Below are 22057 nucleotides of genomic sequence, written 5' to 3'. Positions count from 1 at the left end.
GAAGCATTATATAAATACCGTATACAGCAATATCAACGACAGTTCATAGTTGGAAGAGTGTGAAGTATTTTCTCGTCAGAATCAATTTACGGATAAGGAAGCAAATTCTGAATTGAAACATGAAACGAACATTCTTATTTTTCTTCACGCTCATGGTAAGTGTCTATGTAACACATAAATATAAGCGAAGCGCGAATGAAATTAAGGTCCTTCATCATCAATCGCAGAATTAATCCAAAATAGATTCAACGTTTGTCGTATTAACCCTTTGAGTACTGAATTATTTGAAGATTTCTATGCCCATGGGACGGATTTAATTTGTCGCTATATAGATTAATATGTAAAAGTAATACATTTTATGCCCAAGTAAGCAGATGACGAGTCTCACTCGTCAAATGTACCCAAAGGGTTAATGATCGCGAAAATTTGTTCAACTCTTACAAGTATTACGCCAATGAGAAGCGTCAGATATAAAGATTCTACGTTCGGTATCGCAGTCATCACAGATGTTTTAGCATTCAACAGATTCATATTTACCAAAATTTGTTGACCGCATTTGTTTCAAACCAAATTCTAGATTGCAAAATGTATTTAATCTGACCTCATATCATATTCACAATAGTCAAAACATGAGGACAAAATACAAATGTGTGCTCAGATTTCGTTCGTGATGTCAAGAAAATATATATCATTTATCATACTCATCTCAAGAACGTACACACGTTATTTGTAAATATTTTGTGCTTATGTAATGTTAATCACGTAATGATGTTTAAAAAATATATTAAGTTACAATCATAGTATGACAACACATTGTGATAAAACGCGACCATCATTACTATCTGGGAAGTTGTTTTGCGATATTGTGGAAAGTTAACTATAATTCTTATGATCGTTAATTAATTGAGAGAGTGGGAACGTCTTTTAAGCGGAACATTTTGATAAGTGGCTTAATCAGCAAGTACATGACAGTTGTTGTAACTAACGACAAGTTTAAAGTCAAAGTTCAAGGTTAATATTGATATCTGTCGCTAAGTGCAATAGCTGTTATCTACTTGTAGATTAGACCGTTCTAAGCAAAAAAGACCATTTTGCAAATAATACGCAAATTTTTTAGTTAGCTTAAGTAACCTAATATATGGCCATTTTCAATCATTAATAATTCGAAATGTAGCATGTTGTTTGCAACATTGTAGAAGACTACTATTCACCTCAATCCGTTCTACACCAACACGAAACTTCTCCCCATGGTTCTGGGACACCTTGTATAAAAATAAAATTAAGAAAAACATTATAGATAAGATGAATTCTGACGTGTAAAATTTATTATTATTTGGTCACGTACGTCGATAGACAGCAATTATATTAGTACGTGTTAATCCGTCAGAATACAATTACATCCTCTCACTCTCATTAGAGTATTAAATGTTCCGATTAGTTTTGAGGGCTCACTGTAAATGGCTATGGCTACAAATCTATTAGAGACATTTTGAAAGTTGGTACATCATTTCAAAGCTTGGACATTTCCACAAATCATTTGACACAGGTCTTGTGTATTCGGAAACATAACCGTACTATATAGTGTGATTGAAAATGGAACGTGACAAGGAGCATTTTTGTCATCTATTACTTTATTACTATGATTCGAAGAAACCTGCTGCGAAGCTCACCTATTTATCTCAGAAACTTCTTTTGAGTCTGCTCCATTAGTTAAAACGTGTGAGTACTGGTATCGACGATTTAAAAGTGGTGATTTCAATTTGAAAGACAAAGACAAAGAAGGTCCAAGTCAACCGAAAAAGTTCGAAGATCCCGAATTGCAGGCATTGTTGCACGAAAACTCAGCTTAAACGCTTGAAGAATTAGCTAAAGTATTAAATGTTGGTAAATCAACCGTTTCTGATCGTTTACACGCATTGGGAAAAATTCAAAAGAAGGTAAATGGGTTCCACACGAATTGTCTGAATTGATTATTCAAAATTGTTTAACCATTTGCACCTCGTTGCTTTCTTGTCATAAAAAGAAGCAGTTTTTGTCATCATCAAATTATAACCAGAAATCAAAAATGGATATATTATAATAATCCTAAGCGTAAAAAATTGTGGGTAAATTCAGGACAACCATCGATACCGACTCCAAAACGCATATTCCCGGAAGTAAGGTTTCGTTATGCATTGGCTGGACATGAAAGGCCTCGTGTATTTTGAGCTGCTTGAACCGAATCAAACAATCATTGCTGAGCTTTATCAACAACAATTAATCGATTTCAATCGTGCTTTGAACCAGAAACTTCCAATAACAGGCTAAAAAAGACGCGAAGTATTTTTGTTGCACGAGAATGCTCGACCACACGTTGAAAAGCAGTTAAAGATACGTTATCGGCATTTCATTGGGGAGTCTTACCACATGCCGCATATTCGCCAGAGTGTGCTCCTTCAGATTATTACTTATTTCGATCGATGCAGCACAGCTTTGCTGACCTGCACTTCGAAACATATGATGAAGTACAAAAATGTCTCAATGAATGGATTACTTTGAAAGACGAACATTTCTTTTACCGCGGAAATTCATCTATTGCCAGAAAAATTGGAAAAATGGGAAAAAGTTCTAGCAAGTGGAAAATATTTTGAACAAAATGTATTTTAACGTCTTTTTAAAATAAACGAGTTTTTTGTAAAAAATCTCTCAAACCTGACCAGAACACCTAATAATATTATTGCGCTTGACAACTGCGATCGACTCTTGTTAGCCATATTCTATTATCGTATAATTGTTGTTAAAAGCAAAACGCGATGACAATAATAATTATTAGCGAAAGAGTATATTCAAAATCCACCACAAATCTTCCTCAAAGGCATTCCTCATTTCCTTCAAGCCTTTGTCGATTCTCTATCTATCCTATAAGAAATCTGGTTATTCACCGTATAACATACTTTTTTGTCAAAATTCATTATTGATCTGTCTCCTACAACTGTCCTACAAAGATTTTGATTCTTGTCTTTCTTTATAGACAATGTCTCGACAATACCCCACGGAAGAGGACGCATTCGTGAACAGTATTGCATTTAATATGCAATTGACGACGGAGGAAGTGCAGGAATGCTTCAACAAGACAAGCATCACGCCCAGTAAGCTCTTATTTGCGGATGAATTTTATTATTTCCAGTAATTCGAATGACACAGCTTTATTAACAATTTAATCGATTCTATATTTTCTAGAGGATATAATGCACGTTGACCGAATTATAGAAGACGACTTACATACTATAGATTCCGACGACAGGGCTTTAAAAATGGGTTGCTTTACCAACTGTTTATTCCGGAAGAAAGAAATGGTAAGAATCAATTACGATGAATAATTTTTCAAATACACTGGCCAAATACACATATACACATGTGCGAGCACGCACACACGTACACGCACAAAAAAAATATTCTATTCATATCTTATTGAGCAACTAGTTTTTAATCGATGTGGGTTAGTTTTGATCTTTGTCCTAAGTTAACATTTAAGATCAATTTGAAAGCTATGGATTATAATTTAATTTATATAAATTAACATCATTTAATATCAATAATTACATGATACACACGATTTATACTTTATATCGGCAAATTTTTATTTTTTATACACCTTTCATCACATTCATACATCAATTCTAGGTGACGGGTACGCAAATAAATTTTGAAAAGGTTAAAGAAATGCGCACTAAGGTAACTGATCCTGACAAAGTACACAGAGTGCACCAAACAATTGACACATGTGCCGATCAGGGTAAATATTACGAACATATATAAAATATCGCAAAAAAAAGCTAAGGTCATTTGTTGATTATTGGAATCTGTTGTTATGCATAATATGCTGATGACTAAATTAGTTGAACACGATTGACTATAATTATAAACTGTACCTTCACTTTTTTATATTTCAGTTAAAAGCATTACCAACGAATGTGAAGTAGGCCTCAAGTTCGTAGTATGTTACAATGTTGAAATACGACGTTTAAAGTAACAATAATAGTAATGAAAAAAAAATAAGAGTTAAACACTGTATATTATTATATGTGAAGAACTTCCCAACTATAAGACACATACCATGAATCTTTCAAACTCCAACAATATTCCGATTACATAAAAACAAAGTAGGGAACGGAAGTCAGGAAAAATTGTGTGAAAAATATTTATGTCTCTCTGTATAGGCCACTGACCTGAGAAAGAAAAGGATAAAGACCAACAGTTGTTGAAAATACTAATTATTATTATTATACTAATTATATGCTTTAATAGTTTTATTCATTATATTTTTATACATATACACTATCTAATTATTCGTAATTGAATCGTAAGTGATTCGTAGAATTTTAGTTTCTATACTTTGGCAAAACTTTTTCATTTTCAGTGAACAGATTTTGAATACATAATATTCCTACAAAACACTTATATAACAAAATATTTGTGAAAGAGATAACATACTTATGTAATACAAAAAAGAAGAAATAAAAAAGTGAGAGAAATTTACTTGTAATTCATTTCTTGTTTTCCGGGGATCATTTTGTTTGTTTGTTGTTTAGGTAAAAGTACGAAGACGACAGTTTGGGTGATTAATAAGAAATCAAACGTTTACGGATTCCAATTATATTAATTCCGTTCCTATCCATCAGTGTGTTTGCGAAAATATAAACAAGTCGGACTTCGAATAATGACTGATAAAATTCTCTTTACGTCATTTTGGAATTTTTACTGATATTGCACGCGATAACCTTCGCTCCTGTGGACTATAACTATGATATTTTATCGTAGCACAGTGCACAGTGTATAAATACTATATATCGCGATATCGACGACAGTCCGTAGCTGGAAGAGTGTGAAAGACTTTACCGTCAGTGTCAATTTTCGCGGACAAAGAAACTGAATTCCGAATCGAAATATGAAGCGAACGCTCTTGTTTTTCTTCACACTCGTCGTCGCCGTAAGTATCTATATAACTATGTATCTATGTAACGTAAATGTGAGCAAAGCCCATATGAAATGAGACCCTCTATATCCATCGCAGAATTAATCCTAAACCGATCCAACGTTTGTCGCGAATCAATGATCACGAAAATTTTTTTAACTGCAATTTTTTTAAGTACAATGCCAATCAGAAGTGTCAATAATATAAAGATTATATGCTGGGTATCGCAGTCATCGCAAATGCTTTAACATTCAATAGATCCATATTTACCAAAAATTGCCGACTGCATTTGTTTCGAACCATAACCCAAATAGCAAAATGTACAGTTGTATATTCTCACACTCCCATTAAAGTATTAATATTATTGCACTTGGCAACTGCGATCGACTCATGTTAGTCATATTTTATTTACATGCAATTGTTGTTAATAACAGAACGCGATGACAATAATATCGTGTTGTTAATAACATAACGCGATGATAATAAAATCATTAGCGGAAAAATGGATTAAAAGTCCACCACCAATCTTCATCAAAGAAATTCCTTATTTCCTTCAAGCCTCCGTTGATTCTCTATCTATCCTATAAAAAACTAATTATTTACCGTGAAACATACTTCTTCGTCGAAATTCCTTGTTGAACCATCTTCTCCGACTATCTTATAAAGATTTTTATTCTTATTGTACATTATAGACAATGGGCGTGGACATATTTTTTGTGGAAAAAGTTGCGAGTCTTATAAACTTGACGACGGAAGAAGTGCAGGAATGCATCAACAAGACAAGCGTAACTCCCGGTAAGCTCTCATTTGCGCGTAAATTTTATTATTTCGGGCAATTAATATGATGCTATTTTAATGACAATCTAATCGATTCTATATTTTCTAGAGGATATAGCGGACTTTGGCCAAATTATAGTAGACAACTTACATACAGATTCCGACGACAAGGTTTTAAAAATCGAATGCTTTTTTAACTGTTTACGCCGGAAAAAAGAAATGGTAAGAATCAACCACGATAAGTAATTTATCAAATATGCTGATCAAATATTCATACATATACACAGAAAAGAAAATATTTTATTTATATCTTATTGGACAACTGATCTTTGATCGACATGAATTGGTTTTGATCTTTGTTTTAAGTTAACATTTAAGTTTAATTTAAAAGCTATTGATTATAATTTATGTTATATAAATTAACATAATTTAATGCCAATAATTACGTCACATACATGATTTATATTTTATATCCGTATATTTTTATTCTCTGCACATCTATATCATCTCCTTCATATATCAATTCCAGGTGACAGGAAAGCCATTGGATTTGGAAAAGGCTAAAGAAATGGTTCGCATTTAATTGGTCCTGACAAAGTACGCATGGCACACCAATCAATGGACACATGCGATGATCGGAGTAAATATTATGAACACATATAAAATATCGCTAAAAAATCTAAGGTCATTCGTTGATTCTTGGAATCTGTTATTATGCATAATATGCTGATGACCAAATTAGTTGAACGCGATTGAATATAATTATAAACCGTACCTTCCCATTTTTATGTTTCAGTTAAGAGCATTACCAACGACTGTGAAATGAGTCTCAAATTCATGATCTGTTACGTGAATGAAATGAAACGCCGTTTAAAACAACAACAATAATAATGAATAAAGAATAAGAATTGAGCGCTATATATTATTATATGTGAAGAACTTCTCAACTCTAAAATACATAGAGTTTTTTAAACTCCAACAATGTTACGATTACATAAAGGTAAGAGAAACGGAAGTCAAGGAAAGTATGTAAAAAATGTTTATGTCTCCTTATATAGATTACTGACCTGAGACAGGAAAGGACACAAACCAACAGTTTTTGAAAGTACTAGTCGCCTACGCCTTAATGAAGTTTTCATTTATTACATTTTTATTCATATACACTATCTAATTATTCGTAATTGAATCGTAAGTTATTCGTAGAATTTCAAATTCTTTAATTACGGAAAAACTTTTTCTCTTCCAGTAAACAGATTTTAAGTACATAATATTGCTGTAAAACGTTTATACAACCAAATATTTGTAAAGGAACAAACTTACCTATGTAACACAAAGAAAAAGAAATAAAAAACCGATAGACATTTTCGAATAATTCACTTCTTTTATTCCGGGGATCACTTAATTTAAGCAAAAGTACGAAAACGATAGTTCCGGTGATTAATAAAAAATCAAACTTTCACGCATTCCAATTTTTTATTTCCGTTCCTTTCTATCAGTGACTTCGTGAAAATATAAACATGTCGAACTTCAGCGAATGATGACTAATGAAATTCTCTTTACCTCGCTTGAGAATTTGTGCTGAAGTTGCGCGCGATAACCTTCATTCCTACGATCAATAATAAAATATTACATTTTATCGTATATAAAATATGCACAATGTTTCCAAGTAACAAGTAACAAAATATTCAATCTGATGAAAATATTTAATCTCATATCGTATTCGCAACAGTCAAAATGTGAGGACAAGATTTCGTTTCGTCAAAATTCCTTGATGAACCGTCCCCTCGATTGTCTTACAAAGATTTTGATTTTTCTTATCGATTACAGGCAATGAGCATACATGTAGATATCGTGGGAAGAATGGTTGATGCAAACATGACGACGGAGGACGTAGAGACATGCATCAACAATTCAAATGTAACGCTTGGTAAGCTCTCATTTGCACATGAAACTTATTATTTCGAGCAATTCGAATAATACCACTTTATTGACAATCTAATTATATGTATATATATATTATACGTTTACCAAATATTTGATCAAATATTTTAACTTGAACGTCCTTAAGGATGTTATATTGTCATAATTAAAATTACTTATACGATTTAGGGAATGATATGGCACCCACGGATACAGCATCACTGAATGGAAAAGAAACACAGGAAAGACAATTGATATATAACGGACATAAATGTTTTGCCATTTCCAAATGAAAAAATTATTTGTTTCATTTTACACACTTGTCGTAACCAAATAATATATTATGTGATTAAAAGATATTATTTCAAATAATAATTTTTTCCGTTAAATAATCGAGCTTTCTTGAATGAAAAGACAAAATTTTTTTCAAATCAAATAATATTTCATATATGCTGTTTTACTAAAACAAATTCCAGTCAAATAAATAGGAATACTAAATCTAAAGAAACTTTTTCTCTGTGTACACATGTCTATTTTTAATAATAAATAACTAGAAATTTTATATTTTAAATAAAAGAGGACGTTTTTGTTCATTTAAATCCGTTCTACGCCTTTACGGTTTGTCTGGTTGGTCTGGGACACCCTGTATAAGCAGGAATATATAATCTTATATAAAGATAAAATTTGCTTTTATATGCATGAAGAAATTCTACATAGTTCCAGTAAAAATATAACATAATCTTGTTATTCATGAATAATTTTTATGAGTTGTAAGGAAGAAATATCGGATTAAAAGAACGATATCTTTAAACTGAGAATTACATCAGTATCATGATATCGTTCTTTCTATCTAATACTTCTTCCTCTTAATTTATGAAAATTATTCTTAAATAATATGAATATATTTATAATGGAACTATATAAAATGTCTTCATGTGAATGTAAGTTTTTCTTCATATAAGATTACGTATTCTTTCTTATATATGAGAATACGAGTCTTAAATTCATAATGATTCTTTTTTTGCGTGTATTTTTCCCGCGAGAATCGAATTCGAGTCGTAATCACGGTAGTAACTTCATCCCCGTTATAGTACACGGGATATCACGCTCGCACAACAAACGCGTTTCAGCGAACCTAACCTAAATATTCGGCGGTTGATCTCCGTTCCTTCCTCTCCTTCCTGCGCCAAGAATCCCTCGGCGGGATTCGGGATCAATTAATACGAAGTCGCGGTGCGGCTCGTAAAGAAAATCCACTTCTCTACCCCGTAACTATCGCGTGCCAGCTGGTGATAAATTACACACGCGAAGATAAATAACGTTACACTCTCTCTCTTTCTCTCTCTCTCGGTCATATCATTCCGCCGGGTTGCAATGAACTCTGACCCGCATGGTGCACCGCCACCGTGCTGCGCCGCCGATGCGCGGCAGCGAATGCTCGGCGGAGGCCCCCGGCGAAATGCCGAGAGAGGTGATTGCCGCGCTCGCATCCGCATGGCTGGGAAACGGTAAAAATCTTAATTGACCAAATAGCGTTAATTAATTAACGAGTCGACTCCTCGCAGGCGCTCATAATTCGGCGCGGAAATAACCGTCGGGATTGCGGCACCTGTGACCTTTCACGGGCTCCGTCGGCTACCGATCTACCGTATCTGCGCGCTGTAAAATCCAAATAAAAATATCCCCGGAATCCACGGCTATTCGTAATAAGACATTCGCCGAGGGAGGATGACAAGAGCGTCAAGGAAAATCTCGCCTTACTCGATACGTGCGATACTTTGCGCGACGCGCGCGAGGTATTCTATTGAAAGAGAGAGAAAGAGGGAGGGAGGAAGGTAAGGAGGGAGAGAGAGAGAGAGAGAACAAGTTTATACACACACACATACACGCACACGCACGCTCGCACGCACGCACACAGAGAGAGAGAGAGAAAAAGTTTCTTTAGATTTGCGTTTCTATTTATTTGACTAAAATTCGCTTCATAGAAACAACATATACGAAATATTATTTATTTGAATAAAAATTGTATCGTTTCATTTCAAGAAAACTCTATTATTTAACAGAAAAAACGCTACTATTTGAAATAATATCTTAACAAAATAAAATATTATTTGGTCACACTAAATATATTAAAAAAAAAAACACATAATTTCTTTATAAGAAAATTGTCTTTTGTTTTAAACGAATTTTTTATTTAAGATGAAAATACACATTCGTTGAAAAATCTAACAATCGTACTTATTAATTGAAACATTCGTTTTTTGGAGCATGCCAACGATGAAATTTGATTGGGTGCAATAAAATTTATTAAATTTGAAGAAATCTTTCTTTTAGTATATAATAAATGATTTTACATAGCTGGAAATATTTAATATATCGTTCCCGCCGTTCTAATCTCATGTTGCGTCCCAGTTTTCCGGTATTCTATTCCTGTTACGGCATACCGGATATTCACTCGCGACTCTGACTCTCGCGTAGATATGATTTTATCAGGGAAACACTTATCAATTAATGCCAAGATGGGAGCCCGAAATATCAATTTGGGCCAACGGGAATGACAAACCATCAACAAACACGCTGCACGCTGTCGCGTATATACCGCTTGTTGCCACGGAACACAATATTATTATTGTAATTATTATTGTAATTATTACTGTGTAAAATATTCTCAGATTTAATTCCATGTTAATGCACAACATCATCGGACGCACAATGTTATTTCTATCCTTGCAATCTCTTACTCGACCTTTGTCTTTGTTTCGTCGAGATGCTCTACCAGTCTCTCGAATTCGCATAATTAACCCTTTTAGTGCCGAACGACGATATATCGTCGTTCGCAACACTTGCGAAAAGTGCCAACGACGATATATCGTCGCGTATCCGAGGGCGTCTTACTATTCGCATTGCGAGAAAGCTCTGTCTCAAAATAAATTTATAAAACGTTATAAACGGTCTAACTTCATTGCAAAAGAATTTAAAAAATTGTTTTTGGATTTAACTTTTTGTTATATTCTATGCTGGTTGGTACCGAGGCTCCGTATATGCTGGAGCGATAAGATAGAAACTCGACACGTGACAGTTTCTTGGGATTACAAGTCGGTAATCGCAACATATTTATGATAGTTATCAGAGAGCTCATGTATCACGCCGTGCATCGACACGGCGAGACTAAAATCTTTCTTTCAGTCTTTCCTTGGCCTTTCTAAAGAGCATTTCTTAGCAGTCAGTGTTCGAAAACCGTCACCTTTTTGATACAATTATAATTATCAGCAGAGAATTTTGTCAATTTTGTTACTACCTTTTTACAAAACCTACACCCTGCCACATGCTGCTTTTTGAATTTTGTAAATATCATTTTTAGTTTGGTTTTTATAAGCTTTTTCCCAAACCTTAGCAAATTCGTCAAATTGGCTCGGTATTCTTCGCATAAGTACAATACTTTTGTTCGGCACTAAAAAGGTTAAGGTGAAGTCGAAGTTTCTGCCCGAGCAGACCGGCCGGCTGATACAGTCAACAATTGTCACGGACATAATAATTGCTACCTCGTCGACCATGATTAATTGTTTCACATTTCAACTTACCGTTCGCGTTTCCGCACGTGGCAGTGAGCTTATATATTCCGCAGACTGGCAGCTACCGTCTTCAGTATACAGAATGCAAGCGATAGTGTGCGCCTTATTGTTAGCTTTACTGTCGGCGGCGGCTGCTTACCACGATCCACTTTACGTGCCCGGCCACAATGTAATAGTGCATCTCTTCGAGTGGAAATGGCTGGATATCGCGAAAGAGTGCGAAGAATTCCTCGGTCCTATAGGATACGGTGGTGTCCAGGTGAGGGAGAGAAGGAGGACTGACAGCGCGGGATTTTTGTCGCATACAGTCCCTGGCCATATTATTAGACACATTTTGAATGTTTAACATTTGGAATGCAGGTTGAGCAGAAGAAAAGCTACTAATTGTATATTTACTCGGTCAGAATGATTTTCGATGTCAAACAGCGCTTTCACCTTTGCAACCTTCTGAGCTGTCAAATTGCTCGTTTTATTCATAATTTTTGTAAACAATATTAACATTTTGCTGGCGGGGAGGTTTAGCTGAAGGTCATACGCTCAGTGCGGACTATATTTGTATAACACTGAGAACGGGGATCTCCTTTGGGAAAAAGATTATAAAATATGAATACGTCTGTTTCTAAATATCAAAAAGTAATAAACGATGCGATATATTTAATTAAAGAAATACTTATCTATGTATTAAAATATTTGTTATATAAACTGAAATACGACTCTTAAAGATATAAAATCTTAGAGTATAACAATTAATACAACAAATATACATAATTTAATAAAATAAAGTTTATTTTCTTTGAATTACACGCGGATTTCAATCAATTTTCGCGAATCCGATAGCCCACACGTCAGATACAGTAATAAGTATAATAATATAGCGACAAGTTCCATCATATCCTAAGCATGTTTGACAAAAATTAACAAATATACAACTTCAGCTGCTCTAAAAATATTTATAAACTATTGCTTAACTTTTACTTGTCAAGCTTTATATACAGAAAAATCGATTTTTCTTGTTTTCTTTTACTATTCTGGTTTTTTTAAGAAAGACATACTACTACGTCAATCGCTCTCAGCTTTTCTTTTGAAAAGACGTACTACTACGTTAACCATTCTCAGCTTTGCTTTTGAAAAGACGTAGTACTACGTCATCCGACAGTGAAGTATTAATATCTTTCACATAAGAATTTGTTTTTCTGTTAGTAAGCAAGGAATTTGAAGTTTCAAGTCACAAATAGACAAGAGTGAAACTAAATTTCAATTAACACACACACTGAAAGCTCACGTCTGTTCTCGTTATTATCAATAAAGCAACTGGCGCGGGTTCATACTTGTTTCAAGGTCATTGTAACAGTCGACTGAAATGACGTCATAAAAAATACCTTTTATAGAATAACGGTTCCTTGACATAATTCGATCAATAGATAAGTCTGATCTTCAGATATCAATGAAATGTAACAAATTAAGGTGCGTCTAATAATATGACCAGGGATCATACACTGATAGAAAATTATAATTATTTTCGACACCAAATACTTTATAGTAGCAACACGTATATAAAGTTATTATCACTTTTATTGTTAAACGGTTATTGTACACCGGAAAAGATAGTCTTAAATTAATGATAGATGTCCTTATATATAAATGGGAATATTATGATACTTTTAGATTTTTAATCTTGAATTGAGTGCAAGTAACACGTGCATCAATACAAATTCAATCAAATCAAGACTAAGAATCTTCCAAGAAGATTATAATATTTGTGCTTATATATATGAGAATATCTTTTTTTTTTCTGTGCAATAACACTTACTACACGGAAAAAATATTGTGGTAAAACTTACTACAACAGTTGTAATGCTAGAATATATTATCGGAATTATTATCGAAATTATTATGTGTGCTGCCATTTTTAGTGATACATATCATGTGTATGTATAGCAACAACAACAACAATAATAATAATAATAATTTTATTGGTCAATACATACATTTAGATAATAGACAATTCGAAAACTGTATTTCGAAATATGCATAAGAATGATGCACGACCAAATCAGCNGGCCAGTCCTTGTCCCCCCCCCCCCTTCTTCCCCTCGATAATACAAACACTATCTGCAAACGTCCGCACGACGCAATATACACGAACACTGCTGAATAAAACGTAGCAAAGGAAGGAACAGAACGAACCTCCACAGTGGCAATGCATTAACAATATTTAAAAATGAACGAACACTTTTACTTTAGTCGAATAAATAGTCGTAAAATTAATATTATCGAAATCATGAAAAAAAAAGTGGTTAGAAAGAAAAGTTCCATGTAAAGTTAATTCTGCGACTATTTATTGATTATTCGAATAAAAGAAAAGTGTTTGTCCATTTTTACAAATGTATCGAATCGTGAATTGACAAATATCTTTTCGTGAATATATTTATACCTTTATTTGAATATAATATAACGTATAACGCGAAAAATTTTGGCATGCGTTTTCTCACTTCTGACGTCATTAAACAAAAACAGTCGTAGCGACTAGTCAGGAACCTTGAACTTACTCGTACGATGCCGTGGTAACGTTAATTGGTCTCGAAGACGTATGTCATGTCAATTACGTATGTATGTATGTAATTTTTACCTGCAGGAACCAGCTTCTAACTGTGAGAGCTAATCCTTTTTCTGTGTTTTCACGGAAAATTTTTCCGAGCTATTCGAGAAATTCGAAAATCGTTACACGATATTGAGGGAATTAAATTCGCGAGATGCGCGGAGCCTCGAGAAAATCGAGTCTTCACATATGAAAGAATAATTTTTTATCGAGCAAATGTAAACATCAGGTGATCGTAATGGTCGCGATGGCCGATAAGAAGTAAGTGGCGATGCAAGCGCGAATTGCGGTAGCTACACTGAAAGAAAAATATAATTATTTATAATATAATAATATCGGTTTTGTAACATCTTTTCGACATTGTCTGATTCTCACACGCATATAATAGTGTAATCTGCGTGCGCGGATTATACACAAATATACGGGACCTACGGTTTTAACGCCGGTTCCCAACGTCAACTTGAATGAGGTTTCTTAGCAGAGATACTCTCAATGGATTGTCAGTCCATCGGAGATAATAGGAGATACGAGCATATGAAAATATTTTGGTTCTATCGAGAAGCGGACCCGGGAAAACTTTAGTATAACAGACCAGTGCGCTGTCTGTTACGCTACGTTCGCGCTCAAATAATATATATAGTTATTTATAAATAAATTTATTTTTCTGTGTTTTAAATTTATTAAAAAATAAGTTATTTTCGAGGACAAAAATATCCTTTTTTCATTTTAACCACAAAAATAGTCGAGAGAACTATTTTTCTAACAAATGTCATTATAATGTCAGTGTTGATAACCTTACGTGCATATGTTGCTATTACTATTTTTATCGTTAAAATAAAAAAAAAGAGAATATTGTTGTCCCCGAAAATAATTATATTTTTCTCTCGGTATAAGGATTTCGCGCGACCGATCGGCAAAATCGATCTTCTCGCGACAACCGATTCGCCTAAGACGATGAAACTCATCGTCGCTTGCCGTATTAATAATCTGCAAATCGCCTACACCCCGCTGAATTATAGGTGTCTCCGATCCAAGAAAACGTAATCATTCCGTCTAGGCCGTGGTGGGAACGTTACCAGCCTATGTCTTACAAATTCGAGACGCGTTCAGGCACGAAGGCGCAATTCAAGGAGATGGTCGCGCGATGCAACCGGGCCGGCGTGAGGGTCTACGTTGACGCGGTGTTCAACCACATGACCGGCGATTTCGAGCCGGCGCTTGGTACCGGCGGCTCGACAGCTGACACCCGCAATCGTCTTTACTATAATGTGCCGTATTCATCGCAAGATTTTCACAACCCGCCGTGCAACGTAAACAACTATAATGACCCGGTGAACGTGCGAAATTGCGAGCTGGTCGGTCTGCACGATCTCAATCAAACGTCCGAGAACGTCCGTGATACCATCATCGATTTCTTGAATATGGCTATCGACATAGGTATCGCTGGTTTCCGGTTAGTGCCGAGTTTTTTAATTGAGGTGGTAGTTGGTCCGGAAAAACATTTTCTTAGGGATTCTTTCAAATTTTAGCTGCATATTAGTATTATTTATACATTTGTAAAGTTAGAAAGCTATTCGGGAGCTAAAATATTTGCAACTGAAGATGACTTTTTATACGTGTTCCTTCGGTTTAATGTTCTTATTTTAATTAACCTCTATTTTTAATTTCTTCTAAACCACGTTCAGAATTTGAATGAAAAACTATTGTCATATTAAGGACTAATATGGAAACATTGTACAAAAATTTCGGAATTTTGATCTCAAGAATTTTGTTCTCAAGATACAATCATAAGAAATTTACAATTTATAATAACGCCGGTGATATATGTACATGTGTACATATATATATATATATATATATGTGTGTGTATATTTAAATATTTATATACCGCTATCTATTACGCGTACACCTCTATTAGCTCAACTGACGTATAAATAAAGCATTTGTGAGAAAAATAAAAAATAAATAATATATCCTCGCATCTGTAATATTTTATATACATTTGTTTTAATTTTACGGTGCGTTCAAAATTAACTTAACCCTTATCGGTCGTAAGTCATCTCTCACGTGACAACATTATCGTCGCTGCGGTCGTACGTCACGTAGGAGGTGACAAATCGGAACCTGTCGAAACTCGCTCTCTGTCAAATGAATTATTACCATACTTAGTTCATATGATACTGGGTCAATGAAAACTGTATCAAGAATGACACGTGGTGGCTATCAGATAGAGCTTAAGAAACCTGAAGTGATATTGAATTATAACAAATTTATGAGCGGAGTGAACCGTGTAGATCAATTTGGATCTATGTACTGTTTTTTACCCAAATCATTAAAATGGTGGTGGAAAGTTTTTTTCTGGGGAATTGAAGTATCCTCTTTGAATGTTTATATTCTGTATAAAGCTGATTGTAAACATGACAACAGTAAACCAATGTCTTATATAAAGTTTATTCGGAAATTAGTTATGTCACTAATTGGGAATTTACGTGAAGGTGAAACTGCGCGATATGGAACACCATCAACAACAGACAATGAGGAGAGATTAGATGGAAAACTGTTATTCTTATGATACTGAAAAAATGTTATTCTTATAATATTGAAAATTCTTCGCATATTTACCGAAACCAGCTACAACCTAGTGAGAATCACGCATAAAAAATTAGCGTCCGATAAGGGTTAATAATTTATTATTTAGGTTATTAAATAAAGTTGTAGAAAAGTCTTTTTCTTCGATAAACAATAAACTTACAAATAATTTAACTTACGATAAACTTACGAAAGGATATTTAATATCACCATCAAAATTCCGACACTCTGTGGACCAACTACTTTAATTGTGCGTTTTAACAGAAAAATATAGAGGAAACGGTAGTATTGTAGTGAATCATCAAATTTTACAAAATGAGTAAGAAGAATACCTTTAAAATTTATAAATAAAAATATCGAGCGCACATTGTAATGAACCTCTCTCAGTCGCAGTTGAACACAGACTAACCAAAAACGCCCGTTTCATAGTTTCCAACTTAATACTTGCAACTTGAACTGATTTAACTATCCGATTTCAGAATAGACGCCGCGAAACACATGTGGCCGAATGATCTGAAGGCGATCTACGACAATCTGCAGAATGTCAATCAGGAACATAATTTCTGGCCAAATTCGCGACCTTACATATATCAAGAAGTGATCGATTATGACAACGAAGCGATCAGTAGATACGAATACACCGATTTGGCCGCGGTGACGGAATTCCTGCACGGCCACGAACTGAGTAAGGCATTTAAAGGGAACAATATGCTCAAGTGGTTCGTTAGCTGGGGAACTGAGTGGAATTTAATGAAATCGAAGGACGCCCTGGTGTTCGTCGACAACCACGACACTCAACGTAACAACAACAATATTCTCAACTTCAAAACATCGCGACCGTACAAGGCACGTAACTATTCAATTTTTCAGGAATATTTCGAAATTTCGGATGTCAGAACAAATCAAAATAATAAATAAGTAGTGACGATGAAAATGTAGCAAGCGCGTAATTAACACGTTGATTGCCGTGATAGTCACCGGTGACCGTAAGCACTGTGATATATCAACGCGTCTCATTGAGTTACCTGTAATTAATTGCATTTGAAAAATATATATATTTGAAATAAGAAATAACAAATAAATCTATGAATAACATTTTTATTCAGAAGTTATAATATGATGATTGTATAATATATTAAGTAAAAATAATACAATGAAATATAAATTCACACATACGTACACGCATGAGCGCATGTAAATAGCACAAATATTAAATGACGAATAACAAATAACGCAAATATCGAATAATTACACATACTCGAATAACAAATGATGTAAATAACGCGTAATGTGAATGACGAATAAAACAAATAATGAATAGAAATTTATTTAAATATCAATTAAGTAAGAATTTATTCGAATAATGTCCAGCTGTGCTATCCAAGCGCGGATCGCATCCAATGGGATATGTCTCGCATGTTGCAGATGGCAGTTGCCTTTATGTTAGCGCATAATTACGGGAACCCACGTGTAATGAGCTCCTTCAGTTTCGAAAACTTCAACCAAGGTCCACCATCGGACAACAACGGCAATATACTGTCCCCAATCATCCATCCCGACAATACCTGCGGCAACGGCTGGATCTGTGAGCACCGGTGGCGTCAAATATACAACATGGTGATCTTCCGCAACGCCGTCAACGGGACTACGGTCGACCACTGGTGGGACAACGGCGGCAATCAGATCGCTTTCTGTCGCGGTGAACGCGGATTCGTTGCATTCAACAATGAAAAGTTCGATCTCAGGGCGTCCCTGTTCACTTGCCTGGAAAGTGGGCTTTACTGCGACGTCATTTCCGGGGATCTGGTGAACGGAAAGTGCACCGGGAAAACCATAAGAGTGAACGAGAGCCGCTACGCTGACGTAGAAATTCGCACTTCGGACGAAGACGGTGTAATTGCAACGCATCACAAGGTAATTGCGCGAGCCTTCATTCGTCGCTCTTCTCTGGTCATTTCAACGGTCGCAAAAATACATAATCAGTGCTAAGAAATTAACAGAAGCCAATCTGTACGATTAGAATTATTTTCAAATACTAGATAATAATAATAATACTACATAATAATTGCACGATAAAGTCAACACGGAAAAACATTTTTTGCTGGCACGGCCAACTTGTCAGTTATGGTGATAACAAAAAGATTTATTAAAAGTATTAATTGCTTTTGGTGGATATGTGGACAGCAAAATAATTTGGTTATGCCAATTAAATTTCTAAATTGTTGTCGCAACGATGTTTGCTACAACTGCAAAATTATTTTCTCCGTGTAACAAATCTTTTTGTTGTCACCATAATAACTGACAAATTTGTTATAATAGCAAAATATTTTTCTCCGTTTAAAGTCGCGAAGAGAATGAAAGCAGGGCAAACAGAGTTCGTTAAAAATTGTCTTAACAAAGCAAAAGGTGTGAGAACGCCTTGGAGATGAAACAATTCGTTCTTTCGAACGCGACGTTCTGTTGTGTTTACGAGGAACTTATGTTTATTCAGCCGGCGTAACAAGTTACTTTTGTTGCGTTAAACTTCTTCGCGTCACGCTAATCACTCGTATCTTATCATAGTAGATTTCAATTTAATCTTAACTCGCCCCGACAGTATTCCCACGCGATTTCTCAGAATATAATAATGAAGTTATGATAATAAATTGCGTCAATTGAAATATCGACATGCTGATTGTCCTGCGGATTTCCGTCGAACGTTCGACAATTTAACCGAGGTTCAACTAACAAATGAAAAGATAGAACAAGCAAGAGGACTCTCTAATATACGTAGACATTTTCTTTATTGGCTTTTAATTTTTAATTTTTTATCTTCGTTTATTTTTCCGGTTTTCCGTAACCGCATGTTAAATTTAATTTTACGCAATTAGTTATATCTTTTACACATTAAATTAATGAGACAAGTCACTATCTTAAAGGCAATCACCGGTGACCAACAATACAAAATAACAAATGTCGTTGCAATATTTAAGGAGTTATGATGAATAATGATTTTTTCAGTGCGATTACGCATCTCGATTATACGTTAAAATGCCGTTCTTAATAATCAATTTTTCTTACCTGTAGATGAAGATTCCCGGAACATCGTGAAGTTTCAGCAGACATCTCAGTTGAAGAGAGATGAAGAAAAAATGGTCGTTGGAAAACTTTGTTGCTTCCTCGATTATATTATTATCGCCATAACAAATATGTTTACGTGAGATATGATTAAAAAAGTATTTTATTAACCACTAAAAATGGCTCTATCTTGGAGTGAGATTTCACTCGAGACGAATGAAAATTCGTTCAAAGCGATAATGAAAATACCGAACATAGCGATGTTCGGTATCGCTCGGAATTGCAAAAGTGAATGTTTCACTCAAGCTTAGAGTAGATTCTCACTCTGTACAAGTATTTCTATTGATTAAGTTCGAACGACTCAATTGTTATTCCACGTTTCAAATGAAATTTTATTGTAAGAAATTTAGATAATAGCGCACATACACACATCGCAAAATGGCCTGATTTATTTATCACCATCTTATTTCTCATCCCCGAATCCCGTGAATTACAATCCCACGTATTCGCGCGAGTTATTTATCATAACGATTTATTATATATGTCGCTTATACATTGTAACGATCGGTAAGAAAATTAAACGGGGTAGAGCACGTGTGCTATTTTTCAACAAGGTTTATTTTAACAGAAACAATGTACTGTTTGTTTTCCTCTTTTCACCATTAATTTCTACTATAATATATACATGTGATATGACAGTTAAATTGTAAGATAATACACGACAGACTCGCAATGGAGAAATAGAAAGAGTCGAAGGGAGATCAGGTGAGATGGGGTGTCGCAAAATCGATTGATTTTAACGAAGCAAGGAGGGCGGGGAGGGGGATGGAGCAGGGGAGATCGAGAGGATGAATGGGGAGGAAACGGGTACACCGGAGGATGAATGGAGAAAAATCTTGAGATATCACAAAAATAAATTGCCTTATCGTCGGTTTTCGCCACCTTTCTCGAACTCTCTTTTAATCCGTTATGCAATTAAGTAAATCCTTCGCCAAGAGAATCCGTCACCGATCCTACACCGTCGCGTAAATCCTTTCTTTCTCTCTCTCCCTCTCTCTCGTCCGTTTCTCTCGTTTCCTACATTTACTTTCACGGTTTTCTCGCTCTCTCGCTCTCTCTCTCTCTCTCCCTCTCTCTCTTTCTCTCTCTAATCGGACGAGTTTACCGCGTGAAATAATGAACCGCGTGACGCTCGTTGATACGCATTGGGATAGCGTGAGAACCTCGACTAAGACACTAAATAAAATACTACGAGACACTTGTGTGTAAAAGCACGACATAAATAAATGCTCAAGCGTTATGTACAGTGATCGTGTGTATATGTGTGTATGTTTTTAAGTAAAAGCCGCTGAGAAACTTTCGTATTTCGTGTGTCGACGCGCCCGAGTTCGAACCGCGCGCACGAATCGCNCCCCCCCCCCCTGTGCCGTCACTCGAGAGAGAGAGAGAGGACGAGTCGGGTCTCATTCGGACGTAGCGTTCGTTGAGTAGCAAACGAAGAAAAAGAAGAAGACGAACGAAAAGGGAAAAGAAATGCTTCCGCAATCACGTTATCACGTATACACGTTCATACATACATATGTATGCTGAAAGGATATATCGTGCCGTTAATTAGGATTGATGCGGGCACGTGGTGAACATACTCGGAGAGAACTGTAATTAGCTATCCGCGCAAAACCGTAGTAACATAGCGCGCGCCATCACAACGTCTAATTACCAATGGTAATTTTGCACTGCGAAGTAGCGAACAAGCTTAACCTAGTCAGCCGCGGCGAACGCGAAGGAATTGTTTTTACTTTAGTCGTGAGCGTTTCCTTTCTTTCTTTCTTCCTCCTCCCCCTCCCCCCTCCCTTTTTTTCTTTCTCTGCTTCATTATCTCGGCGTTATCGTCGATCGAATTGAACGCAGAATGCAAATGTTATGCAGTCGCGAGATGCGTCCTCGCGTGTAATTTTGCAGTGAGACGCCAAATCTGGAACCTTTCTTTCGGCGGAACGCGAACTCGGGAGCGCGGGGTAACATGCACTATCGAAGCACGTGCTGCCTCAAGGGTGTGTGTGTGTGTGTGTGTGTGTGTGTGCTGCTGCTCCTGTGAACGTATGTATACGTACAGTTCTAACTTTACGTAGTTTGCAGTAAATTTAGGCTAATGTGTAAATCTAAAAATACTGCTCGTCTTACGAACTGATCTCTCTCTCTCTCTCTCTCTCTCTCTTTCTCTTTCGTTCTTTCGCTCGCTCGCTCGTTCTCTCATTTATTTCACTGCCGCTCTCCCGCACGCGCGGTACACACATAAGCGTGCACACTTTGATGTCGCCCTACCACCGTTTTACGTATCTTAATCGTTACGTGAATACAATAAGGCAACGGTACTATACGTTCTAAATAAATAAACGCTTGCGTGTCGAACGTTAAGGATTAAAGGGGGGCGACAAATTAAATGGGGCGTTTAATGTACAATTTCCTAAGAGCTAAGACGGATCCGTCGCACGTGAAACATTGTCGTCGTCAACATTCGCGATATCGCGCGGTATTGGTATGTACTCGTGTGCAAGTATGTGTGTGTGTGTGTGTGTGTGTGTTAATATG

At 35.6% G+C, this 22057-nt stretch overlaps 3 protein-coding genes across 5 annotated transcripts; all 3 read left to right on the top strand.

Moving 5' to 3' along the window:
- Window positions 1–43: 43 nt before the first annotated feature.
- LOC106747791 lies at window positions 44–4505 on the top strand. 2 transcript variants are annotated; one of them, XM_014625731.1, is made up of 5 exons: window positions 44–155; window positions 3011–3128; window positions 3220–3335; window positions 3664–3775; window positions 3933–4505. In XM_014625731.1, exons 1-5 carry the CDS (start codon window positions 120–122, stop codon window positions 4010–4012), a joined length of 462 nt encoding a protein of 153 aa, XP_014481217.1. In that variant the 5' UTR covers window positions 44–119; the 3' UTR covers window positions 4013–4505. The 2 variants fall into 2 exon arrangements, with proteins under 2 accessions (XP_014481217.1, XP_014481292.1); XM_014625806.1 differs by lacking the exon at window positions 44–155 and adding an exon at window positions 1503–1937.
- Window positions 4506–4821: 316 nt separating this feature from the next.
- Window positions 4822–7993, top strand: LOC106747691. Of its 2 annotated transcripts, XM_014625516.1 has the most exons (7): window positions 4822–4969; window positions 5647–5749; window positions 5841–5953; window positions 6261–6371; window positions 6528–6731; window positions 7559–7658; window positions 7841–7993. In XM_014625516.1, exons 1-4 carry the CDS (start codon window positions 4928–4930, stop codon window positions 6312–6314), a joined length of 312 nt encoding a protein of 103 aa, XP_014481002.1. In that variant the 5' UTR covers window positions 4822–4927; the 3' UTR covers window positions 6315–6371; window positions 6528–6731; window positions 7559–7658; window positions 7841–7993. The 2 variants fall into 2 exon arrangements, with proteins under 2 accessions (XP_014481002.1, XP_014481093.1); XM_014625607.1 differs by lacking the exons at window positions 7559–7658; window positions 7841–7993 and having other exon boundaries at window positions 6528–7094.
- A 3312-nt stretch (window positions 7994–11305) lies between these two features.
- Window positions 11306–20872, top strand: LOC106748348 (alpha-amylase A). Its single transcript, XM_014626815.1, has 5 exons — window positions 11306–11482; window positions 14842–15275; window positions 16891–17257; window positions 17837–18325; window positions 19478–20872. Exons 1-5 carry the CDS (start codon window positions 11306–11308, stop codon window positions 19499–19501), a joined length of 1491 nt encoding a protein of 496 aa, XP_014482301.1. The 3' UTR covers window positions 19502–20872.
- The last annotated feature ends 1185 nt before the right edge of the window (window positions 20873–22057 follow it).

Source organism: Dinoponera quadriceps, unplaced genomic scaffold, assembly GCF_001313825.1.
Source record: "Dinoponera quadriceps isolate SergipeBrazil2010 unplaced genomic scaffold, ASM131382v1 scaffold123, whole genome shotgun sequence".
Classification (NCBI taxonomy): domain Eukaryota; kingdom Metazoa; phylum Arthropoda; class Insecta; order Hymenoptera; family Formicidae; genus Dinoponera; species Dinoponera quadriceps.
This window is presented reverse-complemented; position numbering and strand designations above follow the sequence as displayed.

Coding starts and splice junctions, on each gene's coding strand:
- LOC106747791 (XM_014625731.1), top strand. CDS start 120: ATGAAACGAACATTCTTATTTTTCTTCACGCTCATG. Junction 156..3,010: donor TATTTTTCTTCACGCTCATG/GTAAGTGTCTAT, acceptor CTTTCTTTATAG/ACAATGTCTCGACAATACCC. Junction 3,336..3,663: donor TATTCCGGAAGAAAGAAATG/GTAAGAATCAAT, acceptor CATCAATTCTAG/GTGACGGGTACGCAAATAAA.
- LOC106748348 (XM_014626815.1), top strand. CDS start 11,306: ATGCAAGCGATAGTGTGCGCCTTATTGTTAGCTTTACTGTCGGCGGCG. Junction 15,276..16,890: donor ATAGGTATCGCTGGTTTCCG/GTTAGTGCCGAG, acceptor ATCCGATTTCAG/AATAGACGCCGCGAAACACA. Junction 18,326..19,477: donor TAATTGCAACGCATCACAAG/GTAATTGCGCGA, acceptor TCTTACCTGTAG/ATGAAGATTCCCGGAACATC.
- LOC106747691 (XM_014625516.1), top strand. CDS start 4,928: ATGAAGCGAACGCTCTTGTTTTTCTTCACACTCGTCGTCGCC. Junction 5,750..5,840: donor CAAGACAAGCGTAACTCCCG/GTAAGCTCTCAT, acceptor TATATTTTCTAG/AGGATATAGCGGACTTTGGC. Junction 5,954..6,260: donor TACGCCGGAAAAAAGAAATG/GTAAGAATCAAC, acceptor TATCAATTCCAG/GTGACAGGAAAGCCATTGGA.